The 16,119-nt window shown below is 37.5% G+C and overlaps 1 protein-coding gene across 3 annotated transcripts in view; it reads left to right on the top strand.

Annotated features, from left to right (window-relative positions):
* The window catches only part of BICC1 (BicC family RNA binding protein 1), a 271,995-nt gene that overhangs the window by 237,402 nt on the left and 18,474 nt on the right, over positions 1-16,119 (top strand). For 2 of the 3 annotated variants that reach the window (XM_059170214.1, XM_059170216.1), the window contains exons 9-17: positions 2,161-2,292; positions 4,325-4,511; positions 6,549-6,710; positions 7,310-7,506; positions 7,644-7,776; positions 8,302-8,458; positions 10,503-10,668; positions 13,506-13,545; positions 13,939-14,093. In XM_059170214.1, coding sequence (XP_059026197.1) covers positions 2,161-2,292; positions 4,325-4,511; positions 6,549-6,710; positions 7,310-7,506; positions 7,644-7,776; positions 8,302-8,458; positions 10,503-10,668; positions 13,506-13,545; positions 13,939-14,093 — 1,329 coding nt within the window. The remainder of the gene's footprint in view (positions 1-2,160; positions 2,293-4,324; positions 4,512-6,548; positions 6,711-7,309; positions 7,507-7,643; positions 7,777-8,301; positions 8,459-10,502; positions 10,669-13,505; positions 13,546-13,938; positions 14,094-16,119) is intronic. The other variant, XM_059170215.1, reaches the window with a different exon arrangement.

Here is a 16,119-nt window from a genome sequence, read left to right as displayed (position 1 = left end):
ATTGACCTTTAGTGACATTTGAAACAGTAAGCCTTGGGCGTGGTCTTTACTAATAATAACTTGCAGAATTTGTTTTTGAGAAACTTTCAGAAAGTCCAGTTTTTGCTTTTTAAGAGAGGAGCATAAGCAGGGAGGGGAGTGGCAGTAGGATAAGCAGAGAGAGAATCTTAAGCAGACTCTGGAGTCCTGGATGCCAGGACTCTGAGATCATGAAGAGTCCAATGCTTAACTAACTGAGCCACCCAGGGACCCCAGAAAATCCAAAAGATAAGAACTTGTTATAATCTTTAAGGATTGTAATATATAATTATTTTGTTGTGAATGATTTTTTTAGCCAAGCTTAATTTATAAAGATACTTTTTTTTTTTTAATTTTTTTAAGGTTTTACTTATTTATTTGATGGAGAGAGAGAGAGAGCACACAAGCAGGAAGAGCAGCAGGCAGAGGGAGAAACAGGCTCGCCACTGAGCAGAGACCTGGATGTGGGGCTGGATCCCAGGATCCTGGGATTATGACCTGAACCGAAGGCAGCGGCTTAACTGACCAAGCCACCCGGGCATCACATAAGGATACTTTTAATATACCACTAGTTAGGTAGCATATTCGTGTCCAAAGATGATTATGATTGCTCTTCATAACTTTCTTTTTTCTGTTTTTTTTTCTTTAGGTATTATTTTAAGTGAACTTTTTCAAGCATTCTGTATAGTTAGGAATTCATATTCATACTTTGATCATACCTACCAAAAATATAAGTATGCAATGAGATACAGTTTTGTACAATATTAAAAGAAGAGAGTGGGTGCCTAGGTGGCTCAGTGGGTTAAAGCCTCTGCCTTCAGCTCAGGTCATGATCTCAGGGTTCTGGGATCGAGCCCCGCATCGGGCTCTCTGCTCAGCAGAGAGCCTGCTTCCCCTCTATTTGTCTGCCTGCCTCTCTGCCTACTTGTGATCTCTGTCTGTCAAATAAATAAATAAATAAATAAATCTTTAAAAAAATAAATAAAAGAAGGGAGGAAGAAGGGATAAATTAATAGGCTTTAACCTAGGGGCATCTGGGTGACTCCGTTGGTTAAGCGTCTGACTCTTGATTTCAGTCAGGTCATGATCTCTGGGTCATGATCTCAAACCGCACATTGGGCTCCACACTCAGCACAGAGTCTGCTTGAGTTTTCTCCCTCTACCCTTCCCCCAAGACATGTATGTGTACTGTCTCTCTCTCAAATAAATAAATAAATCTCTAAAGGAAATGAAAGGCCTTAACATACATTTTAAATACAGAAATTACTTTTATCCGTAAGGAAAATGGAACACCATGATTTCTTTTAATTCCAGTGTATTTGACTATTACTTCTGCCAATACTTATGTACAGAACCCAGCAGTTGGGCTAGCACTGAGTGTCTTGGGAATCAAGTATGAGATTCCTATAGTTAGTAGATTCAGGGCCGGGAAGAAAGCATCAGAGAAAAAACAAGTGCGGACCTCAGCAGAGCTAAAAAGTAAGAAAGCTAAAAGAAGAAACAGTAGTAGCACTTTACTCCAGGAAGGAGGTAAGGTTGGAGCTGCACCAGAAGAGAGGTAGGTCTTCAGTTGGTGAAGAAGCCTTTGGATGAATTGAGACCAAAGTATAGAATCCATTTGAAAAATAGGAGGCTGGTCTAGCCTGGAGGAAGGGGCAGATGTATGAACATACAGGCCTATGATTTTACAAGCAAAGCTGTGTCAAAATGTGGAGATCTTGAAATGCTGAAACATGGTTAGATTTCATTCAGAAGACAATAAAAGCCAGTACTTTAAGTCTTTGAGCAAAAGCACAGGATTAGTCCCCTTGATGTGGTTCAGTGTCTAGTTTCTGGCATCACTAACAAAATGGAAGTCAGAGAATGGATGAATTTTCCAAGGTGGAAAGTGGGTAAAAAACTCAGGGCCAATAACAGAAACTTCAGACACATATAATTTTGTCATTCAAAAATAGTTTGTGCCCTCAGCATTATTTCCACACGAATTCCCTAAGCTTTGTGAAAGCATGTGATTGAGCTTTAATACTTTGGTTTACTCTTTCAGCCCATAGAATATTGCATTATTTGTAGGCATGTTATATTATCAGATGTTTAAATGAGTAACATTTTACCTCCTGCACTTTCTACTGTGACATTTCTTAGGGTTGTCTTCCCCTTGTGCTGATGTTTGATATGAAGGAAGAAATTGAAGTTGATCCACAGTTCATTGCTCAGTTGATGGAACAGCTCGATGTCTTCATCAGTATTAAACCAAAGCCGAAACAACCAAGCAAGGTTGGTTCAGATCTGGGCCCAGAAGACCACATATCCTATCCCATTCTAGATTACTTTTTTATTTTCATATACATGTATATTTTCATATATATGGAATTAAATATTCTATGTAATATATATGTCATTATATATTATACTTTGTTATTTAAATATATAAGTTAGTAAAAACATTCATTTTTGATCATCATTTTTCTTTTTGTGTTGGTTTTGGAGTTTATTTTTAATGACCATTATTTCTTACAAACATATGAGTAAGAAAAGACGTGGTAACTTTCAGCTTTATTAAGTTATCAGAGAGTTGATAAGGCTAAACATTGTCTTAAATGTGTATGTGTACATATCCAATGTAATTTTTAAAATATTTAATTTACATACTCTTTGCGAGCCACTCTGCTAGCCCTGGAGATTTAAAGAATAGGTGTTCATTCTCTTTAATAAATAATAAACTAATAATGATAATCAAAAGTAAATAATGATGTGTCCTCCATTCAGTCTTCTTGGAACTTCTCTAACATGTTACAAAATTTCAGTAATTCCATGTATAGTCAAAATTTAATGGGAGAAACTTGATGATAGTAAATGCTAGTGAGAATGTGAGAGAAGAGGCAAATTGGCATAGCCACTCTGAGGAGCAATTTGGGACCTTCTAATCACACTGAAAATACTGATATCCTCCTGCCCGCCGGCATTGTACACCCAGTTAGACACCCTGAGGAGACCTATGTACCAGAGTCAAAGGACAAGAATGGTGTGGAATAAAAGAAGCAAGTCGCATAATAACATGTACTGAGTAATAACATTAATGTATCTTTTTATTCTAGTAGGTAAAACCCCAAACATTTGTGCTTTCATTTTTTAATTTCTATAAATCTTATTATATATGTATCATGGTGTAAGGTATATCACAGACGATTTTTATAGATATAAATATCATGGTATTCAGTGTCCAACTTAAGAAAAACAATTGTGCCTTCATCAAAAGAAAACTTTAAAAGAAAAAGAGAGGTTTGTTTCTAAGTGATAAAATGAGTTTAAAGTTAGAGAACAGGACATTAATTTTATGTGTCCTGAAGTGTCATGCTTAACTAATTTGAGTTGACTGGAGTCACTGCAGACACAGTGACTTCCAAGACTGGAAGATACAGCCAGAAGAGACTTTGTGCATGTGAAGAGTGTCAGGCACAACAGGATCTTCTGGAGTTCAGTACTAAATGAGCCAAGTCAGGGGGCTATAGATGAAAAGTGAGAATTCTAGAGCCTCGTTGCATCCCAGGGCCATTTAGTTCTGTCTGCCTGACCCGGATGCTGAGTACTGCTTTAACTGCTTTTTCAGTCACAAATTTTCTTTATTGCCCATTGAGGCTCTCCTCTTGAGTTCACACTTCCAATTTTCTAGAGGAGTCCATTGAGGAAAAAAAAAATTACTGTTTAGAAGTTTGTTTTACCATAAGCTTTGCCATTGATATGCCATCTGTGAGGAACAGGGGTACCTCAAGGTCTATTAGTTAACTAGTAGGCTATAAATGTCAAACGTAAGTGACTGTTACTATGCAGTCTATATATGGTGACAAGTTTGAGTTGTTTTGTAAAAATGTGATCAAAGGGAGAAAGCTTTAATGTAACAGCGCGAGGATGCCAAGGGAATGGGCTGTACAGGCAGACCACCTGAGGTCCAGTCCTCTTGCTGCCCCTGCCCAGCTGTGACCATGGGTAGGACCCTTATCCTCCCTGAATGTGAATCACAATTCCCATCCAGAAGGTTTCTGGCAAGCATCAAGATTTATGTACAGCTTCTACCCCAGTGCCTGGAACACAGGACACACCCAGAAAATTATAACTAACCCTTTATGGTTTTACCACAAGGAGCAAACTTAAGAAATAAGTGGTTAGAATTTTTCAGTTGATTTTAAAACCGCATCAATATATTTCTTCCTGGAATCCTTATTACCATATTCATTTCTCACCCACCTCCCCAGTTCATTGTAGACTACTCGCATGTCACCTTTTTCTTTCCCATTATGTGTTTTCATAGTCTGTGATTGTGAAAAGTGTTGAGAGAAATGCCTTAAATATGTATGAAGCAAGGAAATGTCTCCTCGGACTTGAAAGCAGTGGGGTTACCATAGCAACCAGCCCGTCCCCAGCATCGTGCCCTGCCGGCCTGGCATGTCCCAGCCTGGACATCTTAGCTTCGGCAGGCCTCGGACTCACTGGACTAGGTATAAAATTTATTATTACAGCGCTTCTCAGTCACTGGGGGATTGCTTAGCCCGTTCCCTTTCTTTCTACCATCTGGGGCTACAGTTTTTAAAGGCTCTTTTTTTTCCCCATGTCAGGCCCAAAGATTAGGTGAAAAAGCAACAAAACTCACATCAATCCATTTTGGGTTTTTTTGTTAGACTCCAAAGATTTTGTACCTAGATTCTTTTTATTTTGGCATAAATAACCAAGGTCTGACTGTTTTATTTTCAGTGGCTGTGTTTGTTCTTCTAAATTAAGAATGCCACTGAGAGTGAAGCTCTGAGAGCAGGCTGACTATAATTTATGTGCTTATTCTCTCTTGCATTGGCAATATTGCCATCCATCCCTAGAGGTAAAGATTATCCAGTTTGTTTTTCAAAAAGTAATTGCAAATCTGTAGGAGGGGTAGAGAGAGTGGGAGGTGGGAGCAAGCAGACACCCCCCCTCCCCCGCTGGTGGTCATCACAGCCTCATCCAGACACAGGGAATCTAGCTGCAGCTACCAAGAGGAGCGATGACCTGTGTTTCTATCTACAGCACAGGGTAGAAGGTGGAAGAACGTCCTCCCTCGGTGCTGTAGCTCTTTGAGAACAGGGAGGGCGCTTCTTACTTGTGCCCTGTACCGCCTCATTTGTGGAGTCCTGTACAGGTGGGGTTTCATTGCCATATTCCCATTAGGACAGGCTCACTACTTTCTTGCACATGTTTCCGTAGCCTTAATATGAAAAGTGAAAGTAATAGCCCTACAAAATCCCCTTGCCTCATTCAGTATTGATCTGAGACAGAAAAAACACTCTTCGCCTTCTGTCACTTCTTTTTTTCTAACAGCTATTTCTTGCTTTTAAAAATTATATGGTTATAATATGATTAAGATTCCAGGTAGCCCTGTCTAGACACCATTACAGTAAAGACAGACTCTTTACCCCTTGGCCTCTACTCTCCCCAAATCGTCCCTTGCACTAAACAGTCATAACAACACGTGCATGTCAGTTAGGATGTGCCAGTGAGATAATCTGGCAGGAACCAAGTTCTTCCTGCACCAGAGCAAAGATTCAGTTACTCAGTTTCTAAAATGTTTTCATGTCTATTCCTATCCTGTAATACTTAATACTTTCAATATTATGAAAAAGTTATATACAACTTCATATTTTACTTTAAAATATATTTAAATGCCTGAAGAGAAGTTTCATTACTTAAATCAAACATTAAATCCTTAAAAGAAGCAAAAAACAAACAAAAAAATTGTCTCTGAGGAAAGTTTTTGTACTTACTGAGATGGACCATGGACCACAGGGATGGTCGTGTGTTTTGACAAAATAAAAGCAAACTGTTCCAAGTAACTCAGCCTCTTCAAAAACATAATCATTCTACTGCAGGAGAACCTTCCCCTATTCTCTGCTAATTGTAAGTGGTTTGAAAAGAGTTTGTTTGGAAACAGAAAACAAGTGAGTTATAGTTAGAAATAAAGATGAATTTCCAGGGGCGCCTGGGTGGCTCAATGGGTTAAAGCCTCTGCCTTCTGCTCAGGTCATGATCCCAGGGTCCTGGGATCGAGCCCCACATCAGGGCTCTCTGCCTGGCAGGGAGCCTGCTTCCTCCTCTCTCTCTGCCTGCCTCTCTGCCTACTTGTGATCTCTGTCTGTCAAATAAATAAATAAAATCTTTAAAAAAAAAAATAAAGATGAGTTTCCACTAGAGCAGAAGTATGTTCATCCTGGCCAGTTGAAATGAATGCAAAGCAGCTGGCATTGCTCAGTAACCCTGACTGCATCCCTGATTTACATACACCTAACTTCTGGTTCTGATCAGCATCTGTTTGTAGATAGTCTGGGTTCTGTGTTGGAGTTGTATCATGTAGTATCTCTTGGGAATATTCGAAAGAAGGTAATCTATCACTCATATTATATTTGGAAAATATCAGACTCTCATTGTGCATTCCAAATGGCAATATTGGTGCCCATCTGTATTTTTAATATTGAGTGTATGCATATTGACTTGGCATTCATTTATTGCAGGTCTTTTGGGGCCTACCACCTTATCTCTAAACACATCAACAACTCCAAACTCACTCTTGAATGCTCTTAATAGCTCAGTCAGTCCTTTGCAAAGTCCAAGTTCTGGCACCCCCAGCCCCACATTATGGGCACCCCCGCTTGCTAACACTTCAAGTGCCACAGGTGAGTGTCATTTAAGTACAATCAAAGGCATGTTGGTGTGGTTTTTTGTATCAGTTTTTAAATAAAATGTTCCAGTTGTCCCGTTTCCTTAGGGAAAAATTATGGTTCAAAGCATACTGCGGCTAAAGAGAAACTCCCCAGTGTGTAAATTAGTTAAAATGAAGCATGACAAAGCTGTGAGATTTTAATAAAAGTAGAATATAATCTTCCAACATGACAAACAGATCAGGAAAAAGAGTGTGATGAGCAGGAAGCAGTGGCAATAACACATGAAGCTAACTGACCTCATAATTAGGAAATGTCGGTTCCAGTTGGACAGATGTGCCTGATAGTCATATGGACAGGCTAACTCTAGCTAGTTTCCTCCTCCGTACAGTGAAGAGCTTAGGTTAAGTATTCTCTCAAGTCTGGTTCGATTTTAACATTGTTTTGTGTTTTTATAGTAATGGTAAACCTATTTACGAGAGGTATCAAAACTGAACTCTTCTGAATTTGTAGTAACAAAAATGAAGTTTTTTGGTTTTACTGAATATGATAAAGTAATATTTGTCAAATATGAGCTTTTTTCTAATATCTGTCTGCATGAAATGTCATTGTAGGTTTTTCTGCTATACCACACCTTATGATTCCTTCTACTGCCCAAGCCACATTAACTAATATTTTGTTGTCTGGTGTACCCACCTACGGGCACACAGCTCCATCTCCCCCTCCTGGCTTGACTCCTGTCGATGTCCATATCAACAGTATCCAGACAGAAGGCAAAAAAATCTCTGCTTCTTTAAATGGACATGCACAGGTAACGTTCTTTGCTAGAGGTGTGTGATCTATGCTGTTTCTAAGAGATAAGCCTCTGGTAATATGTTTAAACTTCCACCTGAAATGAATTTTAGAATGGTAGCCATATCTGTATGTTATTTTCTGTTATCGTTTTAGTCTCCGAATATAAAATATGGTGCAATAGCCACTTCATCACTTGGGGAAAAAGTGCTGAGTGGGAATCACAGTGACCCATCTAGACAGACAACTGGACCTGAGCAGCCATCTCCCAAGTCAAACCCTGTGGAAGGTAACTTTCCTTCTGAACTGACGTTACCCAGATAAAGGGGTTCGTAAAGTCTCTGCGGTGATTTCAAGCTGGTTTTGCTAACCATTTATGACTCATCCTACGTCAAGTATGCAGAAAGACATCTTGAATGAAATTCCAAAGAACACAGGGCACAATAAACTGAAAAACACTTCCCACAGAAAGAATCACTTCCCATTACATTGGAACTTCCTAAATTAAAGTGGATGTAATTGTGTAAGAGGAAAGCATCAATTTAGTAAATGTATACATATAATTTTTTTCCAAGTAGAGTGTTTCTTTTTCTAAAACGCTTCCACCCCTAATAAATCTTTTGAAAATGTGAGGGTCTTCTCTTTAAATTTCATCTTGAATGAAATTTGGGACAGCCTGAATTTATAGTGTCTTCTTTGCAGCTGAAAGCTGTTTTACCTGGGTCTCCCTTGAGTTGGGTTCTGATTTGTTTCCATCTCAAGTGGTTGTTGATGATAAGGTGACATTTGGATTTTCACTTTATCCCTTCTGCAGGTTGTAACGATGCTTTTGTTGAAGTAGGCATGCCTCGAAGTCCTTCCCATTCTGGGAATGCTGGTGACTTGAAACAGATGATGGGTCCTTCCAAAGTTTCCTGTGCCAAGAGGCAGACAGTAGAACTGTTGCAGGGCACAAAAAACTCACACTTACAGTATGTATTTTAATCTTTAAAAGTCCTTGATCCTTTGAAAGAAAATGTCTAACACGCTGGATTTGTTTTAAACTCAGTAGTTGGTGTTCTTTGGTTCAAGTGAGTTTGATCTATTCCGAGAGTGTTTTTTATTTTTCTTTTTAATACTCTTTTTCCTTTTAAAATTTCTACTAAGGATTACTAGCTGGTAATTTTCACTCTTCTGTCCTCTCTATAGTGATTGGATTTGTATCTGGGTTCTCTAAACCGTCTCTGTGCTCTGACACTTTAACATCCTCCCTGCTCTTCAATACAGCAGTATTTACTCTCTGTTTTTTCTGTTGGAAATTTTCCTCCTGTGAATTTTCCTTTGTTTTGCTTTGAATTTCTAACTTAAACTAGGCTTCCTTATCCCAAGGTAGTAAATTGCAAACTATGGTAATAAATACTTGACAGTTTCATGATTTTATTTATTACAAACCACCATGAGTATAAATACATATATTGTAGTAACTGTAACTCTCCCTTACCATAATAGCACAGTTACAAATGTGTTATCCTTACTCTATCTTCTTTTTCTTTCTTTTTTTTTTTTTTTTCAAATAGATAGTCTATTCACACTTTTTAAAAAAGTGGAGTGCCTCTGTGTTGAAAGATTTTGCTCCTCTCCATCTCCATCTACCCAATTTCCTCTACTGTCTTATTAGTTTTCTTGTATATCCTTACAGGGGAGACTATCTTAAGACAAATATAGCCTTTATATTTTTATTTCCTGTGTTTCTTACTGAAATCTGTTTTGCTTTTATAAACTCTTTGATCACTTAACTACTCTCGTTCCCATTTTGTCCAAATCTGCTTTCTCTGTGTTTTTCCTTATGTGGTACTAGTAGCCACGGTGAACATTATTCAGCTTAGGTTAGAGAAGTAAATTTGCTTTCTTCCCTGTGTGGAAGCATTTGAAGGGTATGCCTGTTCCTTTCATCGTTAAATAAGTTCTGAACTTACCTCTCATCTAAATTAAGCTGCGACCTCCAGAATGGTCTCTCTGTCACTACCCTTTCAGCAGCTCAGTCGGTCCTTTATTTTGTTCCAGCAATTTTTTTGAACATGGAAGTCTGATCTTGTCACACTCTGGCTTTAACAGCACCAGTCGTGCACATGGCTTGCTTCCTTTGCTTTGCTTACGCTGTTCTCTGGGCCTTCACAGGCCGCTGCCTGCCCAACCTGCAGAGGCCCTTTGCATTCCCCTGTGTGAAGCCACTGGGAACTTTTGTCAAGCAAACAAAGTGCATTGCTCCTCCTCTTATATTCCAGTAGCCTGCTCCCAGTTCTCCTGGCACAATGGAACAGTGAATGACAAAAGAAAGAATGAACCAATCAGATCAGCTCTTTTCCTAATACTGTTCCTTATTTCTCTTTTACTTGAGCTTAACGTGCACTTGGATTTGAACTTGTGCATGTATAGGGCATTACCAATCTTGCAATTCAGATCATTTTTCCTATTTTAAGGAACATTTTTATGTTCATCCATGCACCCTGAACAGGTGTTGGGAAATACTTATTTATCTGAAACCTGTGTCATAGTAGATTTGTTAGCAATACCCTATGCATTTCACACACAGGAACTGGATCATCTGTATGCCTTCAGGTTGACTTGTTTCTGCTTAGACTGTGTATGCACGAGTCATTGCTCTCTCTTTGACGTATCCAAATTAGAAATCTTGTCTGTGTGTCTGTTCTGTATGTATCACAGACATATGCCAAACATACTACATATAATGTTTGTGAAAATGTGTCATGAAATAGTTTCAACTCCAGCTCTAGAGTGGGTTAAAATCCCAGCACTATCCTTTACTTAGAGGTGTGACCTTGGTTGAGGTACATGGTTATCTGTAAAATGGGAATAATACGACTGCCTAACTCAGAGCAGCCTTGTGAAGAAGATGAAATGAAATAATACTTGTAAATAGTTAACAGTGGTAAACATAGACTAAATGTGCACATAGGAAACATTCAGTACATTTGTATATAAACATGGACTGTTAAATTCCGAACTGTTTCACAGCAGCACTGACAGGTTGCTCTCGGACTCTGAGCTGAGTGCTGCAGAAAGCCCTTTGGCTGACAAGAAGGCTCCCGGAAGTGAGCGTGCCGCGGAGAGGGCTGCAGCTGCCCAGCAAAACTCCGAAAGGGCTCTTCTGGCTCCACGGCCATCGTATGTCAATATGCAGGTAATGAGGAGAAATGGGAGAGTTATCTAGATGTGGGGTGGTAACTTAGGGAATGGGGAATTCAGCAAATGTTTAACAATAGAGCAGAAATTTGGTTTTCCTTCAGTGCTCTAGTCAAAATTAAATTTAAATATATAGGTAGTAGTTAAGAATTGGTTTTGCAATAAACATTAAAAAATAAAAAGCTTGAGTAAGAAGAATTCTTTAAAGTGTACCAAGAAACCGTGGCATTGAGTGTGCTGAGTCCAGACAAATGATATTTATATACACATCCAAATTTGAAGAGAAAATGTATTTCTTTAGGTTTCAAACACTGTACTAGATATAAAGCAAAAATAAAAAAACCTGTTGCAAAGTTCTAAAAAAAAACAAAAAACAAAAAAAAAAAGTGTATTAAAATTCACAATAAGATGGTCTGTGTCGCTATGTCTTATGTAAATGATATTATTTCTCTGTTACTTAAAGTTTAGATAAATGTAAAAACTGTTATTTTTAAGTATCACTGCCTCATAACATAGTCTTGGATAAATATATCTTTCTATATGCTTAATGGAGATAATAAATTTGGTGTCATTTAGATAGTTTTAAAAATAATTAAAGTGAAGTTTAGGTTTTTGAAAGTAGATGCCAGGTATTATTGAAGACTATGTTAGTTGAGAGATGTATGATCATATTAAACAATTTCTTCAGGAGGGATCTTCTCTGTATCCATTTTTAAAGTATTAGGCCAGTAAATCAAAATAGACTATTGATCATAAAATTCAGAAATTTGATTTCCATATAAATGACAATATGAGAAAGAAGGATTTCATACTTTGTGCTTTTAGAGACTCTTATAAACATTTGATTTCAGTGTCAGAATTACTGGGTAGACTTTCCTACTTTATAGTAGATTTATTATCTCCAGTCTCCCCCACCTCCCCAGAAAAGGGGAAAGCTTTTCACAGAATCTTAAAAACAAGCTGTCACTGCTATGTCAAAAAAAGTAATTTTTGTGACTAAATTATACCTCTATAATTTTAGTGAAAACTGCAGTTAAGTCCTGCTTGTCTGTTTTTTAAATCCTTCACATTTGAACATTTTCATGAGTTATTAGATGAATGTTTTTACAAAACCTGTCTTTTTTAAAGTGTCAAAGTTTAAAAAAACACACACACATTTGTTACATTTTTCCTGATGGATTTATTTTCAGTTAATATAAATTAAAGCTTTCATTATACGAAGTACCTCATTCCCTGTATGATTCCTTTTGGTTTTTGTCCCTCTTGTAGTTCCCTTCTTTTCCTTCAGATTTATACCTAGTGAATCATTTTCACATTCCTTTCTTTTGGGATGGATGAGAATGTTCTTGGTGAAAGAGTTTTAACTTAGATGTATTTATGCTCTTAATGAAGAGCTAACTTTTTAAATTGCTAAAAATTCAATGGTTGTAGTCATCAAGCATTGATAGAGAAAGACTGAAGATTTCACTGATTCCTGCACCTAAAAAATGATCTCTGTCTCCTGACCCTTCTTGGAACACTGCATCTCTAGCTCTCTCTTTACATTTACCTCACTTCCTAATTTATTTTGTAGTCATTTATTTGTTTCTTAAACACATCCCTGCTAAGATTCTGTGTGTTTTGAGGCTCTAGACCCTTGTTGATGCATTGTTGTATTCTTCTACAAAGAGCAACATAATCTCTTAACCAGAAGACACTCAATATTTACTGAACAGGTGAATTTAGGATCTAATCATTAAAAGTTGATTTTAATTCCCAATGCCATTTTAGACCTATAATTTTTAAAAACACCAAACTATGTTATCTGAAAATCTGGCTCTCCTGATTTACTGTCATTTTCTTAGAGTTAATCACACATCTTAGTTTGTCTGGGTCAGCCCATTTACTTTTATAATTCTGGCCTAATTTTTATTTGTAGCACATTTCTCTCTCAGAAATACAGTTTCAGACCATACATTATACAGGCATGCTAGATCTAATGGTATAGATCTTTTGACCCTCCTAGAAGAAGGGTCAAAAGAGCTCTCACCAACTGGTTCTTGGCCCTCTTGGTAGGCCTTAAGACATTCTTAAATCAAACCTTACATAGTCCCTAAATTGGAGAGCTGAGAACACTGGGTTTGCATTTGAGATGTAGCTGTGTCTGGACTGCTTTCTTCAAAATGACCTACCTTGGTCCTCGGTAGACGTATGATTGAAGTCACTTATTCATTGTGAATGGAAAGAATGAATGGTAACAACCTAGACCAGTAGAAGAAGTAGCTAGGTTTAATTTTATTGCATGGCTTTAATGTCATTACAGATCAAAGCTAGGCATTTGTCATTTATCTCACTTCAAAAGCAAGGACTGTGCCAATTAGGCTAAATAATTTAAATTGTCTTAACATCATCCCATTTCAGGCCATGGTTTACTTAAGTGAGGAGGGGATGTAGAGAAACAAAGAGACCAGTAGATAACCAGAAAGCATTTTAGTAATGCCTTATGTTGGGAAACTTAGCCTATTGTTGGGTTATTCACTATACTTTAGCATCTGTTGGCCCTGGTGTGTTAAATACTCACAATAAATAGGATTTTTTCCCTTTTGAAGAAAAATTTCTGATTCTTATCACTTTCATATTAGAAGTAGTTAATTTATTCTAATTAATTAGTTTGAAAACATGTTTAAATTTATCAGACTTGTGCTACATTACTATCATATTAATGGTACAAAGCTTAGCATGTGTCCCAGACAGATTCATGGGCTGTAGTCAAAACCTTTGTTCTCTAATTATGGGGTATTGGCAAGACATTTGGACAGACTGGCAATAAAGATATTTTTTCTCTTTTATTTTCAGGCATTTGACTATGAACAAAAGAAACTATTAGCAACCAAAGGTATGTGCTGTGTTAATGATCAATACTTTGATTTTTTTTTTTCTAGGAGACCATAAAAAGTTTCCTAGTAGTCATGTTGAATTAAGAAATTGGACCTTCATGAAAAAAAAACCTACAGTGTTTAGGTTCAAGTTACACAAATTTTGTTGGAAATGAATGTGTTTTGTTGAATAGATTAGCGTTAGATTAATTAAGAAATAATGTAACATTTTTCAGTTTACTGTTACTTTGTATAAAGTATTTTATGAAGGTACTTTAAGGCATTTCATGTTAAGAAATAATACTCAGTGATACTTTCTTTACATATATCAAAGAAACAATATTCATCAATATTTTATTTTAGAAAAAACATTAAAAATACCAAACATTTGTTTTATATGCTGTCTCCCAAAGCTATGTTAAAGAAACCAGTGGTGACAGAAGTCAGAACACCCACAAATACCTGGAGTGGCCTGGGGTTTTCTAAATCCATGCCAGCCGAAACCATAAAGGAGCTGAGAAGGGCCAACCATGTGTCCTATAAGCCCACAATGACAACGACTTTTGAGGTTCGTAGAGTCATGACTTACCCATTCTTCCTGTCTGTTCTTTCAGCAAAGGAGTGGTATCATTCTTTATTTACATAAGGAAAAGTTGTTAATGGTGATTTGTTCTAATTTCTGTTCCTGTAAACATATTGCTATCAAATTGATACAGTCTAATATATTATGGTCTTTACCTTCACTCAGAGTTGTTGATCAGCTACTAAAGAGATGTAAATTTGGATAAATTGTGATTTTGTTAGAGGGGGGAGTGTCACAAATGATAGAGCAGGGCTGAGATTAAGCAAAGGACAGATGTAATATTCCATAAAAGTTATAAAGACTCCCTTTATTTAAGGGTATCACTCACCAGCAGACCCACTATAGGGGGGCAAAGGCCAACACTCAACAAAAATAAGTTTTCAGATATGAGTTAAAATTTAGCATGTTCAGATGTGCCAGGAACACAGCAGGAAGTATCATAAACAAGAGCTCCAAAATTTTATGTTTCCCAGATGTTGGCTGCATGGCTCAGGGTGAGACTGGGAAGCTGGCATCCTTGCCGCATGTGGAAAGGATCCAGCGTTCTGTATTTCTCAGCCAAGCTGCACGTGACTTGCTAAGCAAAGCCTTTTCAATCTGACAGTATCAGATTTTTGGCTGTAAGCCTTTTGGGAGTTGGGGTGGAATTAGAGCACACATATGCACACTCAGTACTGGGGAGAGTATACACACCCAAACGTGCGTAAAAATCATGAATCCAAGAATCACAGTGTTCAACCAGAATGCTTGTAAGCTGAAAAACAAATACTGGTTAAGGGTTTCATAATTGTTAGTCTAATAACTAGCAATTGTAGATTGACCTTCTTTTCTCCACCAATTTTCCTTATAATAAATTAGACTATTGATGAAAGGCAAAAGCAAACATGCAATTTTTTTTTCCCCCATTGCTTTTAAGTTTAAAAGAAAATACTAAAAAGAACAGTCTCTTACAAATTTCCTTGTCAGACTTACAGTAGCAGCCTGGAAGCCTGTATTTAAGGACTGAAGTTAACTGTCAGCAGCTAGAATGTAGGAACCGTTATGAAAAATGTTGAGGCTCTAGGAGGCACACTCCTCTTTCTGCCATTGTAGCTCTGAGAGAAAATAAGCTTTCCTTTTGTTGGCAGAGACCTTAAAACTGCTGTGCTAATTCTGAAGGTTTTAGCTGAGGCACCTATGGTCATCAGTTTCACTCACTTGGCTTTGGCAGAATGAGTGTTAGGTGTGTTAGGTGGCTGATCGTGTTTCTGTAGTTTCAGAGATGAAATTACCCTAGAAATGCTATTTGAGTTGTGTCCTCAAAGACCAGAAGGATTGCCGGTTGAAATGATGATTGTTCTGATAACGTAGTGATCAAGTGAAAGGGCTGTGGGGTCTGACAGCCACTACTGGTACATGGACAGCTCTGAGGAATGACTTCTCCCCTCTGAACCTGTTTTCTAATTTGAGTTGTTCTGAGGATTACCTGGAAGAAGGCATCCAGTATGTAGCATGCCATGTGGTAAGTTCTCGTAATATAGAGCAGCTACTGTTCTTTGAAATGGAGAACTTCACCCTGAAGGAAACCAAACATTGGCTGAAAGCTGAGATTACATATATGAAAGCTTTTTGCTGGAAATATTATTGCATATTCAAACTAGATTTGCTTTTTATATCCAAAGGAATACCTCAGAGTATTATGTGAACACATACTGTGCTAAGAACAATTATCTTATTCACATAATTTATTTCTTTGTGATTTATACAATGCATTTTCATCCATAAGCTTACCCAAAGCTACAAGCTCCCAGTGAGGAAAAAGAGACCCTGATCAGTTAAGTGTCTTCCTTGAGGTCATGGTAGTAGGTGTCACAGAAAGGAGTTGAGTTTATTTTTCAAAATTTCCTTATATTTCTCTTTTTAATGGTTTAACCCAAGAGAGTACATAGCAACGGTGATAAGTAAATGATCTAGAACCATGTTGCCATTGCTTAACATATATAAGATTCACTTTGGAGAGCTTCGTAGAAAT

Source organism: Mustela lutreola, chromosome 4, assembly GCF_030435805.1.
Source record: "Mustela lutreola isolate mMusLut2 chromosome 4, mMusLut2.pri, whole genome shotgun sequence".
NCBI classification, from domain to species: domain Eukaryota; kingdom Metazoa; phylum Chordata; class Mammalia; order Carnivora; family Mustelidae; genus Mustela; species Mustela lutreola.
Note: the sequence above shows the minus strand (reverse complement) of the source record. Positions and strands in the feature narration are given on the sequence as shown.